A 16,603-nucleotide genomic window follows, 5' to 3' on the forward strand; every position below is an offset into this window, starting at 1 on the left:
AGATGGTGTTTTGTCCCTGTTTTTTATGTTTGGAGAAATGGATAAAGAAAGAAATAGCAAAAATTGTGAGGCTACAAAAAGATCCAAATGGTGCAATCAGTAAGTTAGATCTGGAGGGAGAGTGAACTCTGCGTGTCGTGTGAGATGGCACAGTTAAGACAAATATTTAAAGCAGATTCAGGGTTGAGGTTTCCGGAGGCAAAGCAGGGTTGAGCATGCAGAATGGTGTCTTCAGTGTGGACAGATTAAAACTGCTTGCTCTTTATTTATCAGGAGGAAGAAGCTGTGCTGCTGCTGCTGCTGCTGCTGCTGCTGCTGTCAATCCAAAAACACCCTAGTCAGCTTTTTCCTCTGGCGGTGGTGCTCAAACAACAGAATAATGATTTGTTATTGTAAAAATGCATCCGGATTAAATGTTGAGAAAAAATGAGGTAGTAAGACTTTGTGGTCATTGTAGTTAGACAGCATCATCTATCATTATGAGAGCCTTTACATCGTTTGCTTTGTTACGTGACCCTGGAAGACTGACTTCAATCATACTTTAAACACCTCAGTGATGTCAGAGGATTTTGCACCTCTATTGCAAATGTTCCCCAAAAAGCACTTATTAGAACAGAGGAAGTCCATGTCTCAGTCAAATGGCCTTTACTCGCCCATGACCCCCACACAAACTGACAGAGCGTCAGCAGTTTTGTCAACAGCTAACCAGATCTTATCCTCCCTCCACTGTCATGTTTCTACATTAAACAATGACACCTCTGCTAGTCGGCACCAGTGTTAGCTGGTTAAACGTTAATATTTTTTATCGATATAGGCCCAAAATGCCAGTCATATATTGTGTAGAATTTGTAGCGCTGCCACCTGCCACTAGATGGGAGTATACCTCAGTAATGGCGGCATAAGGCTATATTGCTCTACTACTCTGAAGTAAACGAGTAGACTTGACGGATGGCACTTTGAGGAGCGATGCAGTTTGGCAGTGTTTGATCTAGAATACAGATATGAAGTTGTATGTAGGTTGTGTCTGGTTAAATTGACACATAACCGTTAACTGTGCAAAGTGTAAGCAGCACAGGGGTGTCAGCTTGTGCCGATCGAGAAATGAGCTATCCAGACTACACTCGTTTTTTGTACCAGGCTGTAAACATGTTTATTTCTGCTGTATAGATCAGCTTCTTTGAATTGGTGTGTATGTGGTTTCCGGTACTTCCGGAGCAAGCCTTAAGCTTATCCTCGATGAACTGCAGTTTTTAGCACTTCCGCATTGGACTCATATTTTTAGACCGGAGGTTACCGCTTTGTCAGAACATGTACTTCAGTTTGAAGGAGAAGGAAAGTACTCACTTCAAAATATCCCAGTTATAAGGGAATCTATTCTAAATGAGAAAAACATTTTGTGTTAACGTGTTTATATGTTTAGCCGTAGCTGCGTAGTAAGCTGGAAAACGTGTAGTGAACTCATTGATATAAAAATGAGAGGTAGGTCCTGCTCACCCTGTTGGGACCTACATCCAATTTGCATAACCACCAGTTCTCTAAACATGAACTTTTACATACATGACTGACCTGGTTTGACAATATGTGTGTGAATGCATATCATTCAAATACAAGAAAATATTCACAAGACTTAATTAATCGGCAGATAAAGTTTGCTTTGATGACGTGAACCATGTACATTGCAATACTTGTGTGGTCACTCTCATTTCAATGTGTTTTCATATTCTTTGTTAGAAATGTAGACAAAGGTATAACAAACACCCATTGCTCAAAATGTCTGTATTAATTTTTTTATTATGAGAGAAAATTGACTTTACATCACCACAGGGGTGAGAATAAAACATAAATAAAGCATCCTTACAAAATGTTGCAATAAATCACCAACAAAACATATTTTGTACATTTGATTTGTTTTTACATAAATCATATTTACATATTTGTCTTTGCCCTTTTTTTACATTGTTGGGAATGAAATGGTTCTGTACCACGTCTTATAGTACAGACATTTCCTTCATGTCAAAGCAGAGGTATAAAAGCTCTCCTCTCTCTCCTGAGAAGATATGGGGTTCTACTCGAGTGCATTTTATCGTTAAGATTTAAGGCTACAGGGTTCACCTGACGGACACGCTCGTCTTGTGGACAGGCCTATCATCACCCGGGAGGGAGTTCATTTTCCTCATCGTGTCTGCTGATTGTCCCTTACAGAGAGAGAGAGCTCTGTGGTTCTGCCCGCTCACTCCCTCCAAATGTTCAACCTTTTTTTTTCTTCTTTTCATTTTAAAGCTTCTGCTGACTGGTTTCACTGAATAACCAATTACAATGTCTGACGACTTATTTGTTTCTGAAGTCAATTACAAATGCTACGATGAAAATGTCAGAGTGTGAGAGCCCACGCTCAGCACATTATCTCTGACCTGCTGAAGAAAAATATGCTCGCTTCTCGCAGCAGGGAGAAAGCACTGAAAGAAGGAAATTAAAAAACACTTTCAGATTTCTGGTGAGTCTTTTTCTGTGAAGGAGAAAGGGAACCAATTTAGTCATAGGTGCAGCGCTCCCAAGTGGTCAAAACACACCTGAGGCGACAGATGAACCAAAAACAGCCCATTCCTCTGTTTCTTTGACAGGATTACACCAAAGCCATAAACAAAAGTCATGAAGCAACTAATTGGCTGGCCCTGTAAGCCTCTTAGAAGACACACTATAATAAACCAGCCTGGACATGAAGTCAAATCCTCATCACAGACGGCGAGTTAACAAACAAGCACTGACAGACGAGACAAAAGAGGCAGCAAGAAAGCAGCTCAGTGGCAATGATTCACTGAAACACGGTCCTTTTTAACTTGTTCTGTTTTCACTTCCCACCTGTCCAGCAGGTAGAGTGTGTGGCTCACTGTGAGCTCAGTGGGGCTAAAGCATGGAAATTAAGACAGGTCACCTTGGTAACATCACATAAAAGCTTTTTTTTTTTTTTTAAACACTTCATCGAGCTGAGAGTCTTTTATTTATTTGAACATGTTATCTCACTTTGGATCGTTGTTGCTTTTCATTAGCATCAGTGCCCTGGATTAGAAAAAGTCCACAGAATACAAAGATCTGCATGATTGATATCTCACTCTGATGAGAAAAAAAAAATACATCAACATATTAGGACCAAAGTGCTTAACAACACTGGTGAGTGTTGATTGATTTGAAACGATTAGAGACTCAGGCGATACCTGCAGAGCAGGTTCAGTCATTAAACGTCCAAACAGGGACACACACCATCATTTGGTGCTTTTAATTCAAGTCCTCTCTCTTTTTTTTCGCAAACTGGCTGTTTTATCTCTCAATATTAACAGCCTCCATTTCCTCAAACCATCAGCCGTGTGCGTCTTTTACAGACAGAATCCATTAGTATGCTACCTGCAGAGTTACATGCAATTAAAAAACGAGGGGAAGCCTCGCTGGTGGGTGCTCAGATGAAGATGAGGGCTGCGTAAAAGCCCATTGACAGGCAGATAAAACAGGGATCAAGTTAATATCCATCCAAGCCTCCAAACACTGAAGGATATGAATTGAGCTGTTAAACACAGGGAGATACAGTACGTCTCCATCCTTTCTTTATGTTTGAGCAGGGAAAACAGACGAGGACATCTGAAGAGTTTCACTTCAAAACACAGATTTTATACTTTCAATAAATTGAACCCATGGCTGAAGACATAAAGTCTTCATTGAGGGTTATTGGTGGTATAAAGCACCAGATCCATTTGCTTTCATTCTGGAAATTAGTGGATGAAATCACATCTTCTTTTCAAATCGGAAGTAAAGGAAAATTATGCTGCAATTTTCTTTCAAAGTGGCTCTATAAAGTAGCATTTTATACAAAGAGACACTGGAGCGAACACTGAAAACACTGGACTTGTTTGATTCACACGTTGCTAGGACACTTAGTGGAGGCGAATTTCCCTCTGTGGTTTCAGTCATCTATTGATTGTCAATGAAGATGATTAGGAGTGAAGCGTTTCCAGTGCCACATGGAGCTTGTTGACATTCATATCTGTTGCCAAGTGGTATTTGGGTTTGTTTATGTCCTTGTACGTGAGGGTTCAGTCACATGGAAAAGGCTTCTGAAAATGAACAGAGGAGCCGGATTGTTTGGGAGTCGATGCCAGGACGGACTGTTGAAAAGGCTCATAAACACAGAGACAGACAGACAGGCAGGCAGTGAAGCCTGTGACACAGTTGGCAGAGCCTGTGAGACAATCTATTGTGAAACGCTTTTGATTTGTTCCTCTATCACAAATTTCTGATTCTACAAAATTAAGAAATTAATCATCTGTCTCGTAACCATGGTGTCTTTGGAAGAGGAAACAAGACTTTTGTAGACAAACTACCTAAAGATATACTGCTTTTTTCATGTTCCCTTTTCTTCTACTGTACTTGAATGCACCATAACCCAATCCTTTCAATATTTGACCTTCCAAAAGGTAAAAGCAGTGGTATTTAATTTAAATTACACAAAACATGTCTTGTCCGTTTGATTGCATGTAACGTTCAAATGTTTTATGTCATGATTCAGAAAAGTCTTTTGATGGTGATGTAAAGGTGCCGAAGAGCGTTGTGTTACAGATTCCTCTGGATGTCAGGATGGCTGTGATTGGTGGTTCAGACAGAGGATGAAAAAGACTCAGAGAGGCACTTCTCTCAGCAGAAGAAAATCTCTCCATCCAGAGGAGGCTCGGGGAGATGCTGGGGGTCTGCAGGGAAGAGAGGAGAGGGGTCACTGTAACTGTTACATTGGAGGCGATCTTTGTTGCTGATTTGCTCTTTATTTCATTATTTTCCCAGGAGGAGCAGCCTTTTGTACCCACTCATCCAATTAGAGGCATATTTTTATAATAATTTGAGATCTTATATTCCATCTTTGAGCTCTTCTTTTTATCATTTGCCATCTTTTTGTAACGCTGTTTGACTAGTTTATTAACTCCACTTGTACTGTTCATCAATGCTTTCAAACATTACAACCACGAGTGGATACAATATCTGTTGTTCACATTGTCACACCCAAAACAAATGTAGTCCTGTACCCATGCTCAAATATTTAAACTCCCTTTAAAATACATGACATATAAGTATTACACTTTTTTTTAAAAGTTAGATTTTGGGGCTTTTACACCTTTATTGACAAAAGGAGAGGACAGTGGATGCGACATGGGCCAAGTCTGCGCCCAATATCACACTTTTCTGAGTTGTTAATGCAAAGACTAAATCTGAGCTGAGCCTGAAAGTTTAACTACGTACCAAAAAAGTAAAGCTATATGAAAACAGTCCTACTCTACAAACACCTGACTTTTACCATGTTGATGGTTGATGCTAACAATGCAGAGCAAAAATAACGGGAGAAACATCAGGAACAGATGATAAAACTTTCAATGGAGGAAAGTCAATCTAATGTCAAGTTTAACTTGGTTTTAGTTTCCACAGATGCAGTTTAATGTGTGCCAGCACTAGTTCATCATCCGCTGTTGTTGCTTTAACTTGTAAACTACAATCCCTCTACCGTAAAGGTCAGTATAAATCCCATACTGTATAGACAAAGTATGTATTTGGGGCACAATGACAGACTCAGGTTTTGAATGTGTCTGGTGTTAGGACCCAGCAGAGCCTGCTGCTCAGTAAATGAGTGACCTCTTCAGAGGACTAAAGCTGGTCCCTCTGCAGAAGACAAAGAGGCGGTCTGATATGAACTGACGCTTACAAGCTAAATGTCTTTAACATAAATCACCAGAGTGTACATCAATGACAGGCTGAACAGGCTGTGATGAGGAGTTATTATGAAATAGTTGGAGATGATGTTCAGTATCATTCAGTAACAAATGATCCACATTTCACACACTACCACTGTGTCCTCTGTGGGTTTAAAACAGACTGATTACTGAACGCATACAGATGATTTTATAGCTTCTATAACAGGCAGGAAGTTAAATAAATGGATGTATGACACTTTACATTTTTAAAATTAATATTTTAACTACATATAACTGATTTTGTAAATAATACTAAAGCTAAAATATGCTTTTGAGACATTATTGTTTTGAAAAAGTATAAAAACCAAGGCAGACAGCTTTGTTACAAATAATCTTTGAGATGGAACCCTCTACCTTTGACATTACTTGGATGTATAGCTATTTTAAAAATGAACGTATTACCAAGACTGCTATATCCAATGCAGATGATACCGAGTTATGTTCCAGTTCAGTTTTTTAAATCATTACAGTTAAATTTGTAAATTTGTTTGGAAAGGAAAGCGCCCCAGACTTAAATTAGAAAAGCTCCAGCTGAAAAAAGGGGGTTAAAGACTGCCAAACATAATGTATTAATCACTGAGCGTCTCAACTGAGATACATTACTGAATGGTTTAAAAAGGAGACTATTTCCACTTTTCTCGACTTGGAAGCTACGGAGCTCAAACCCGCCCTCTCAACCTTAGCTTTTATAAAAAATGCAATTGCAATACAGGGAATGAAAGATAATTTTATCGTCAGAAATACTTTGAAATCATGGAACCTTGTACGTAGACATTTTGGGATTATGAATAAGTATTCTGTTTTGGCGCCCTTTTTTCTGTAATCCTGATTTTGATCAGTCCTGTTCAGATCTGGGCATAGAGCATGGAGGGATGCTGGTATTTCTAAAACATAAGACCGCCTCTCAGGTGGGACTATGAAATCCTTTTTTCAACTTATGACTGATTTTGATCTTCCTGAAACACGTTTTTTTTCGTTAATTACAGCTTAGGAGTTACATCCAAGCTGTTCCAATATATAAACACGGCTTGAATGTGAATCAACTTGAAATGACAGAATGTTCTTCTTTAAAGATGAGGCCTTGAGTACTAAGTTATTTATATACTCAAATGTTTGTTAAAATTCCTACTATAAAGAGTAAAACAAATAATCTTAAACAATTCAAACAGGCATTTCCCCCCAAAGCTATAGAAAACTAAAGTATTCAACTTATAACGTGACTCATGACCATCTATCTATCTATCTATCTATCTATCTATCTATCTATCTATCTATCTATCTATCTATCTATCTATCTATCTATCTATCTATCTATCTATCTATCTATCTATCTATCTATCTATCTATCTATCTATCTATCTATCTATCTATCTATCTATCTGACATATTAAACATGTATTGGGATGCAAGTTCAATACTAATAAAAAAAACAAAACAATGAATTAATTAAATGCATGAGGTCATTTTTTTGGTAAATTACAAGTCTGTTGTCTCATCCATGGCAAAGCCAACACCCCTCTTCACCTTGTGATCTGATCTCAGGTTTGGTCTTCTTCACACACCTGTCTCTGTTATTAGTATTGTACTGAAACGCTGGTGACATGTATCTGTTTGAAGGCACCAGGCCTCAGGGGGTTAATTCCTCAAACTCTGTTCTTCATCCACTGGAGTGTCTGTTAATGTCCTCCTTCTATTATCCAGCCATCCACACATCCACTTCTCACTTTACCCCTTTCCCTGATAATCAAATGTCATGTGTCTAATCTGAAGTGCCCTTGACAAAGACACTCATCTCCAACCTGCTGACTCACTGTAAGACACTGAATAATTCAACTCTACCTGCTGTCTGCGCACTCCCTCCTTTGCCCTTCTTCTTTTTCTTCTCCTTCCCCTCTTTGCTCTTGTTCTTGGCCAGCTGCAGCAGGCTCTTTGAGAGCTGGTTGTTGCCTTCGCTGCCCTTGAGGTTGGTGTTGGTGGAGGTAAACGGGTTGAGGCCTTTCACTTTGGGTTTTGACTTCTGGGGCTGTAGCCTCGGCAGAGACGAGGAGGAGGATGAAGAGAGCTCTGGTGGATCCAGCTCTGGAGATTGGGAGCTGGCAGGGAACTGGGGTTCATCCAAAGTAGTAGAGGGAGTCCTCTGTGAGTAGAGATGGAGATAAGAGAGATGTACAGCTATTAACTACACCTGACTGTAGAGTTGTGAAAGGTATTGAAGCTTTAATTCTTTTTGAGTACAAAGTGCATGTTTAATCTCTCTCTCTTTGACATTCAATTGTATTAAAAAGTTGTAAGCTTTTAAGTAGGACTAGACTACAATCAGATTTTCAACTCAGGCACAAAACAGAAAAAGTGGTATTAGTCGAGTAACACAAAAAGGCAGAACAGAGAGGGAGCTGTCTAATACAAAGAAGTGAGTAAGAAATAAAACCTTAGCTTTTATTTTTAACACTGGTAATCTTCTTAAAAACACAACAACAAAACAAAAGATAAATCTGCCCACATCTCTACACAGCCCTGCATGAGGGAGCTGGAGTTTGTTTGCAGCAGAAGCTTGGCTTCATCCTGCCTGCTGTGTGTGTATGTCTCTGCTTTGCCCTCTGTCACACCTGCAGCTCTTACACAGCTAGACTGTTCTCATTTACAGGTCAGCAAACAATGATGCTTTATCACAACAATTTGGTGTCTCTTTCAGATGCACAACGTATCCTATAATGTCTGATGTGGACAGAAAGAGAGCAGAGGAGAGGGACAGTGATGTCACCTGGTTGCTATGTTTTCATCTAGTCAATTTTCAATTCAATTGAATTCAATCTGCTTTATTGGCATGAACAAAGACATGTTGTTGCCAAAGCACATAAATTCATACACATACATTACATATATATTAATTACATATTATATTCATTACATATATATATTCATTACATATTATATATATATTACATATTTTATACGCATTAATGAACGATGGTGTAGCATATCTAAATGTCCTCACTTGATGCGGTATGCTCATAAAACCTTCACCTAAAATCAAATATTATGGGATGGTGCGTCCCTCAGGCTGTGCCAGGCAGACACATATTTAGCAGCCAGAGGAGCTGCTGACCCTTCCCCCAGGAGAACTGACAGTTTCTCTTCTGGGGTTAATGTTGGGAAGTTTGTTACTATTGTAGTAATTTCCCTGTAGTGGGAATCTCTTAGTAAAGAGAACTTGCTACAGTGGAGGAGGAAGTGCATCCCTGTCTCTATGTCCCCTGTAGAGCAGTGAGCACATAGATGTTCCTCTCTGGGCAGCCATGTCTGCCTGTGTCTCCCTGTCTCTACAGCTAGCTGATGGTCACTCAGCCTGTATTTGGTCAGGATACGTCTTTGTTTTGAATCTCTAACACTGTACAGATATTCAGATAATTTATAATCACGGTTTAGGGTCAAATAACAATTCATTCTACTTTGGGTTTTTGTTTGATTTCTCCAGTGTTCTAAATACAGATATTTCCCTACAAAAAAAAAGAATGAATACAGACAGAGGCAAGCATCTGTGTAGATTCAAACACCACAGCACCCGATCAGTGGGTCATACGTGATGACTGAGAGGGATTACTGCTGAATGAGTCAATACATTATTGTTTTTGGATATTCTCTGCGCAGGGTTTCCAAAATGTTGGTTTATGTATGCTGACTCATTCCGTATCAGCACCCTGTGCAGGATGGTAATTAAAAACAAGATAACTGTTCTATGCTGTGTCGCAGTCATGGCATCAAAGGAGGTATCCAGTGTGTCTTTAATCTTCCTAGCATTGTATCGATGCTTAAAATCCACGTTTTGCAACTAAGTTTGCAAGCTTTCCTCATGTAAAATATCCAGCAAAGATTTTAAAAGACCTTTATCTACACACACACAGGGTTTGGCATTACAGTTTGAAAGTATATCTCAGTAGTTAATATACTATATGCATTAGGGCTGTCAACGAATATTCTAAATTTGAATATATATTCGAATATTAAAAAAAAACGGAGATTTGATTGTGAAAATGAATATTCGACTGTGGAAAAAAACACATCGGCGGCTGCTTTGCGAGTGGGCGCACTGCATGACAGGTCAGGGACAGGTCACAGGAGTCACACATGCACAGTATGAAGCAGACGGCAGAGAGAAATCCTTCTGTCCCCGGATCCTCAGTGCGCTCTGAACGCGTCTTTTCCTCCGTTGGGAACATAGTGAATAAAAAGAGATCTGGCCTCTTCACATATGGACTGTCTTGTGTTTTTGGCAAATAACCTGTCAGGCCTAAGACCCTACATTGACAGTGGACTAAAAGAGCCCGACCATCAGTGGCACTGGGATAAAATGCAGTTTTTCCTCTTTTTTTTATACAAGTGCCAAGAATGTAAGTGGACAACTTTTTCGTTTTTAACTTCCATTAATGTTAATAATATTTGCTTCAATCACTGAATGAAGCCTGCCTATAATAGGGACAAGAGTGGGGACCTTGAATTGCTCGCGCAAGTCTTGTTCAGCACTCACTCAGCGCACTGCGCACAGAGAGGGGGGCGAGCGAGCAAGCGAGAGGTCTACGGTCTTAAAAGTGTTAAGATATAGACCATTAGGTAATTTACTTGTTTTGTAATGTGTAGGTATGTTTTAGGCATGTTATATCTTAAATAAAAATACATATACAAGTAGTTATGTCTCCTTGTATTAGTTTGTCCACCTGTTATTGACATAGTGCGCAAATATAGATATTCGAATGGTTCGAACCTATGGGATTTTTTTAGAGCGAATATTCGAACGTCATTTTGGAACAATTTTGACAGCCCTAATATGCATCCTTCAAATGTTGTCTTTAAAGGAAAACAACATCTCTCCACATCCAGAGATGTGTAAATGTAATTTAGCAAAACCCTGAATCTCTCACAGCTTGTTGAGCTTCCCCCTGTAGCAGAGAAACAACTCAGAGGGAGCTCTCCTGCAGGGAGCAACGCCTCATCTGTGTTTTGTTTTGAAAGCGTCCCTGCTCACCTCAGCCAGACGGAGCTCCTCCATCTTGTTGAGATGTCGCTGCATAGTCTCCCTGTCCCTCTCCAGCTTCCTTTGTGCGTCTCTGAGCCGCTCCAGATCCCTCTGGTACTCCTCCTTCTTACTCAGCAGCTCCTGCTTCTCATCCTCCAGCTCCTTGTGCTGCTTGGTGACCTCCTCCTCCTGCAGTGGTTGGGAAGTGCATTGATGGATTTATTGAAATGTTCACAACAAACCCAAGCACTAAAATACATCTTTGTTTGGTATATTCTTAAGTATACTGTATAGGAGACTGTGGACTAGTGCTCAGCACCACTGGCTGAGACTGATGAATAAAAGCTATTTGCTTCCAGTAAGATAAGAAACCTTTGAATACGTAAGTATAAATTTTCTCCAAACAACCTCACTACTGATTAATTTGGAATTCATTTATTATAAGCCAAAAAATAAAACCATGTATGTTCTTTTGAAGTAAATAAACTTGTTCTAAGGTCAGAGCTGACAGCCCAGATTGTGCAGCTGTCAGGTGAAGTATTCAGTGTCTCATCCTAGATCGTAAAAACTGTAACACTGCTATAAAGAAGCTCTGCCTTCTTTGTAATACTTTTCAATATGCCATTGAATGGGCTATATCATCAACATATTACAAGTCTGTAAACAAAGGTAAATGTAATCATACTGTACTGCATCACTTTAAACGTTTCTTCTAAATGTTACAGGAGTTTGTTTTGGGGGTATTTTTTAGGTCTACAGATAAAAAGTATATTTTGACTGACCATCTAGTAAAATACTGTGATTTAATTATATATATATTTTGGGCTTTTACACCTTTGTATTTTAGAGAGGAGAGGGAAGTGGATAGAGCAGCAAACTGGGAGAGAGTGGGAGAATGACATGCAGGAAAGGGGCCACAGGCTGGAATGGAACCTGGGCCGCTGCTATATGGGCGCTCAACTTAACCATTAGGCTGAATCTGTGCCCAGACACTGCAATTTAAATGGTTATGAAATATACTTTAAAATTAAATGGCTGCATTTAGAATCTTGCTAATTTCCAAAAAATTAAGTGCAGTGGTTACATAAAAATATTCCACTGTCTAGAACCATATTAACAATCCACACTGGTGGAAAATGATGCAAAGTACCTGTGAGTGCACAAGCGTTTCCCTATCCGTCAGTTGCTGTTCCCTCTGCTCCCACTCCCTCTCCCTCCTCCTCTTCTCCTCAGCATGAGCTGCCTGCTGTCTCTGCAGGGAGGCCAGCTCCTGCCGCTGCTTCTCCAGGCTCCGCTGCTTCTCCTGTTCGATTAGCGAGCTGGGCCGAGATGACGGCCTTGATAAAGACGAGCAGGAGGAGGAGCGCTCGCTCAGGGCTTGCCGCTGGTCCTCTATGAAGCTGTCCTGCTGGACCACCACCGCCTGGGAGAGATACGAGTAGAGCCACAGGAAAGATCGATGAGCTCAGACAATCTAACATGCTAGTGTCTTAAAGATATTCTCAGTCTGTATCTCATACAGGGCTCACATTGCAGCTGAACGTATCTCATGTATATCAATATTTCTTTTCCCTGTTTCACACAAGAATTGATTTTTTGAAGAAGGGCCTGAAAGTTTCATGAAGTGCATAATTCCAGTTGTGACCAGAAGCACACATGTACATTGTTAGAGGCCGTCTTACCTGCAGAGTGCTGAGCAGGAGGTGCAGATTGGAGACACTGTCGAGGACCTGCTGTTGGAAAAAAGAGAAATCACTGAACATCTTGCAAACTTTAAACAAATCCTACTCTCTTGTTACTTTATTTTTCAATCTTAACGAAAACTGTCTGTTAATGTTGTCCTGCTTTTAGTCCAACTTAACTTTGATTGTTAAAATGCTCCACGGACAGCAGCAGAGCGTCACTTCACCGTTGACTCTTTCTCTTAATAAGCTCTCGCAAAGGATTTTATGTAATTTGAATTTAACAGTTGACTCTCTGACAAAGGCTGCATTTAACTGACTTGAAATTAAAATGATGTGACCTTTTCTTCATTCAGACACTGACAAAGCGACAAGGCCAAGAAGCTCTCAGCTGTCACCAATGTTTACCAGGACACACAAAACGCTCCAATTAAGACTGACTGGGCCCAGAGCACAAAAAGCTTTAATGACACAGAACTTCAGCATAAAGTTTGTCACATCGCACGAGGCGTCCGTAAAAGGCTGTTTAATAAATTGGCGGGGTTGAATGGGGTAAAGAGACTAAATTTACAATATCCATACCTTTCGCCAGATCTCGGAATCTTAAAGGTGACATATCACACTTTTTTCATCAATATATATTGGTCTAAGAGGTCCCCAAAACATGTCTTTAAAGTTTATGCTCAAAAAAACACTTTGAAATCAGATTTTGGCGAGCCTGAAAAACACTCTTCTTCAGCCCTCCTCAGAACGATCTGTTTTCTCTCTGACCACGCCCCCTCAGGAAGAGAACAATTAAAGAGTCGATTTTGCATGATATGTCACCTTTAATATCTTCTGAACCGTCACGTTAGAAAAAAATTCACCCCCCCGTACAGTGTGTGCCATTAGAGAGATTAGCTTCGTAGGGCAAAGCCGTTTTTTTAAACCCGGCTGTAAACATGTTTATTAATGCTGCAAAGATCGTCTTTTTCCCATTCCTGTCTACGTGGTTTCTGGTGTTTCTGCAGCCAGCCTCAAGAGGATTCTCGATGTATTGCAGTTTATAACACTTCGGCATGGGCTTCATCGTTTGAGACCAGAGGTTCAATAAAACATACATCTTGTACAACGGTACAAAAACCTGACTTACTGCTTATATTACTGCAAGTTCAGCTAAGGCATTTATTGATGCTGAGAACAACGACGACTTTGGACAGTTTCCATGTGAACGACATGTGTAATTGAGTTTGATACAGGAAGTCATTGTTACCTCACTGTTCCTCTTCAGCAGCAGCAGCAGGTTGGCGTTTCCTCCCTGCACACAAACAGAGACATACACTCAGTACTTTACAGACAGGGATACAGAAATGCACACATTATGTAATGTGTCTCACTGTGTGTGTACACTATGTGAATGTGAGCATGCACACTATATATATTGCTGTGTGAATGAGATTACAGCTGCACATGTGGGTGTGCAGTAACAAGCTAATTGTATCAGGGTATGATTATGTAGTGCTGATGCAGTAACACAGCAGGCTTGCAGCTTCATCTTAAATGAGGATGGGTTAAACATCACTAAAAGTTGACTTTACTTTTCTAAAGAACAACAATCAGCTAATGTGAATATGACACAGAAGAAAATATCTCATTAACTCTGCACCGTAAGTTTTATGGTGATTCTGACTCCTACAAACACTTCCATCTTTTACTACTGACATGTTCTGATCTTTGGCTTCATGCGCAGGGTGAAATGATAGAAAATCAAGCACAGCTCTTCAGCTTGGATTGTAAATGAGCACTGAATGGCCAAGTTGGTTCAGAGACTAAAGACATTTCTGTTAATCAGCTACTACAGTAGCTTGGATCCACTAAAACATTCAAGACCCCCATTATGTGCCGTCCAGCAGCTGGATATGTGCAGGATAAATGACTACAAAGGCCAAAATCCAGTGCAGAGCTACAATAGCAGCACCTAAAGGCAGACCATTCATTTTCATCCACTATTGAATTCTTACACAACTGATGGTCGCTATTAGCAACGGGACCTGGCAGGAAGAGTCAAGAGGCTAATTCAGTAGAGGGAGGGAAGCAGCTAAATTCATCTAAGCGGTGTTGTTAATGTTGGAGGACAAATGCACCCCCACACACTGCCTCAGGTTCTCATTGAGGCGTGGGGGCGTAGTGGCTCTGGAGTCAAGAGTAATTGGCTGCTGAGATGCCGACCTTCTTTAAAACACTGTCAGACTCCGTCCTGCGCAGATCTCCCGCCGTATCCTCGCACTCATCTCTGTCTCCACCTGAAAGAAAAGGAAACCACAGGAGACAAGAGTGAGCCCGGCAGCAAAAAACAACAACACAGCATCCACATCTACAGGGAGACTGAATGATAGAAGGGGAACATTGATTTGAAACATATATAATCTTTTAGTGTTGTGATTTAGAGAAAAGTGCCCTTCAAGCAATCTTTATACCCCGTGCTCAGATGTCAAATCAGTTTGGATGACTTGATGAAGTTGCACTTTTTCAGACTTAGTTTAGAGTCTGCCAACAGGTGTCCAAACAAGTCATATGTCTTTGAAAAAACGGGCATAAACCAGTGAGAAAAGTGGCATACTAAAGTCTGTCAAACAATCTAAGTGGCAGATAGATTTTTGATACGGTTACAGTCGGTTGGATTGTATAAGTCACTGTTAGAGTGTGCTTGTTGTGTTTTATCATCAGCCTCATTATTACCTTTCATATGCTGTAAAAAAAAAAAGGAACCATAACTTGATCCTTTGGTTTGTGAAGCACCATTTTTAAAGCAGCAAATTTTGCTTTTTGTAGTCATGTTTTTTTCAAATAGTAGTAATTACAATTGACAATATTGGGAAAAACCTTATGTCTGTTCTCGTTCACTAGTTGCTACACCCTGCAGGGCACGATTCTGAATATCAATTTAACTACAAATGGGAATAAAATTGCAAAATTGTAATAAATCATTTAAGAATAATGGTTTTTCTCATCCGGTTTTATCTACTTGGACGTCTTTTTAAATCAGTGGAGTCCACCCCTGCTGGTCATTAGAATTTCTTTTTTACTAAATTTGAGATGATTGTTTTTTTATGGAAAGCAACAGGCTACATCTACCTCTAATATACCAGATTGTTATAGTTCTGTGATTAACACAGCAGTGTAAGAACAGCAGTCTCCAGCAGTAACTGGACCCAGGTCATCTTCATGATTAAAAAAACATCCAGAAGTACAGGAAATACGATAAAGTAAATTAAGCTTTCTGGGTTTTCTGGTGTTTTTACCAAGTGGACAGGTATAAACCTGTACTAGTCACACATTGGTTAAAAAAAATAGTGACTGTTCTTCTGCTCAGGCTGAAAAGCGATCCAAGTTTAAGAAGAGGGAAGTCTGGACCTCTAATGGCTCTATACCTGCCTCACTACCAGCAGAGTTTCACTCTAAGCTTGAAAGCCATAAGTTCTGAGGTATCGCCCCCGGCACCGTCTCCCTCAGGGGGAACCAGTTCTGCTGTCCAAGTCCTCATCTGAAATGTTTTATCTAACTGCACTAAAGAGGGGCATTGTGGGAAGTGCTGGGTTTGGTGCCTGCTGTTATATGTCCTTAAAGATCTGTTTTAGAGTGAAAAGAGGAATATTTTACTTTTTAAACCTGAGCTACTTTTTGTAAGCGGTGCAAGCACGCCTTAGCAGTTCAGTCATTAAGTGGTCATCGTTGCCAGTGGGTTGGGGTTCAACGTTTTTGACTGTCACAAGCTTCAAAGATGCAGTCTGGCTGACAGTTTGGGCAGTCTGCACAGTCTTTAAGAAGACAACTACGCAGCTCCAGACTCACTTTTACTGCTGTGCATCTGGTGACTGTCGAAGCCTCCGAAGGTCTCGGCCCGACGGGGCAGACACACCGACCCTGTGCTCCCTCCCTCCTGGACGCTGGCCATCGCCCCACCCAGACTGCCATTCACCAGCGCCTGCAATGTCTCCACTGTCAGACACACACAGACACAGACACAGAGACACAGAGACAAACATACAGACACACACAGGCAAACATCAGCGTGCAGGTCAGTAAGTGAATTATCTCGACTAACTGTGTTACAGTTCAGCTCTGTGCTCATGAATCCTACCAAGCAC

At 40.4% G+C, this 16,603-nt stretch overlaps 1 protein-coding gene across 7 annotated transcripts in view; it reads right to left on the minus strand.

Annotated features, from left to right (window-relative positions):
* Positions 1-1,773: 1,773 nt before the first annotated feature.
* LOC117810421 (A-kinase anchor protein 13) overlaps positions 1,774-16,603 on the minus strand; it is a 142,379-nt gene continuing 127,549 nt past the window's right edge. For 4 of the 7 annotated variants that reach the window (XM_034680257.1, XM_034680256.1, XM_034680254.1 and 1 more), the window contains 8 exons: positions 16,308-16,454; positions 14,685-14,758; positions 13,729-13,773; positions 12,477-12,527; positions 11,945-12,217; positions 10,804-10,986; positions 7,623-7,920; positions 1,774-4,733 (listed from right to left, as the gene is read on the minus strand). In XM_034680257.1, coding sequence (XP_034536148.1) covers positions 4,681-4,733; positions 7,623-7,920; positions 10,804-10,986; positions 11,945-12,217; positions 12,477-12,527; positions 13,729-13,773; positions 14,685-14,758; positions 16,308-16,454 — 1,124 coding nt within the window. In that variant the 3' untranslated portion in view covers positions 1,774-4,680. The remainder of the gene's footprint in view (positions 4,734-7,622; positions 7,921-10,803; positions 10,987-11,944; positions 12,218-12,476; positions 12,528-13,728; positions 13,774-14,684; positions 14,759-16,307; positions 16,455-16,603) is intronic. The other 3 variants (XM_034680253.1, XM_034680258.1, XM_034680255.1) reach the window with 1 other exon arrangement.

The sequence above is a fragment of the Notolabrus celidotus genome, chromosome 3 (genome assembly GCF_009762535.1).
Source record: "Notolabrus celidotus isolate fNotCel1 chromosome 3, fNotCel1.pri, whole genome shotgun sequence".
Classification (NCBI taxonomy): domain Eukaryota; kingdom Metazoa; phylum Chordata; class Actinopteri; order Labriformes; family Labridae; genus Notolabrus; species Notolabrus celidotus.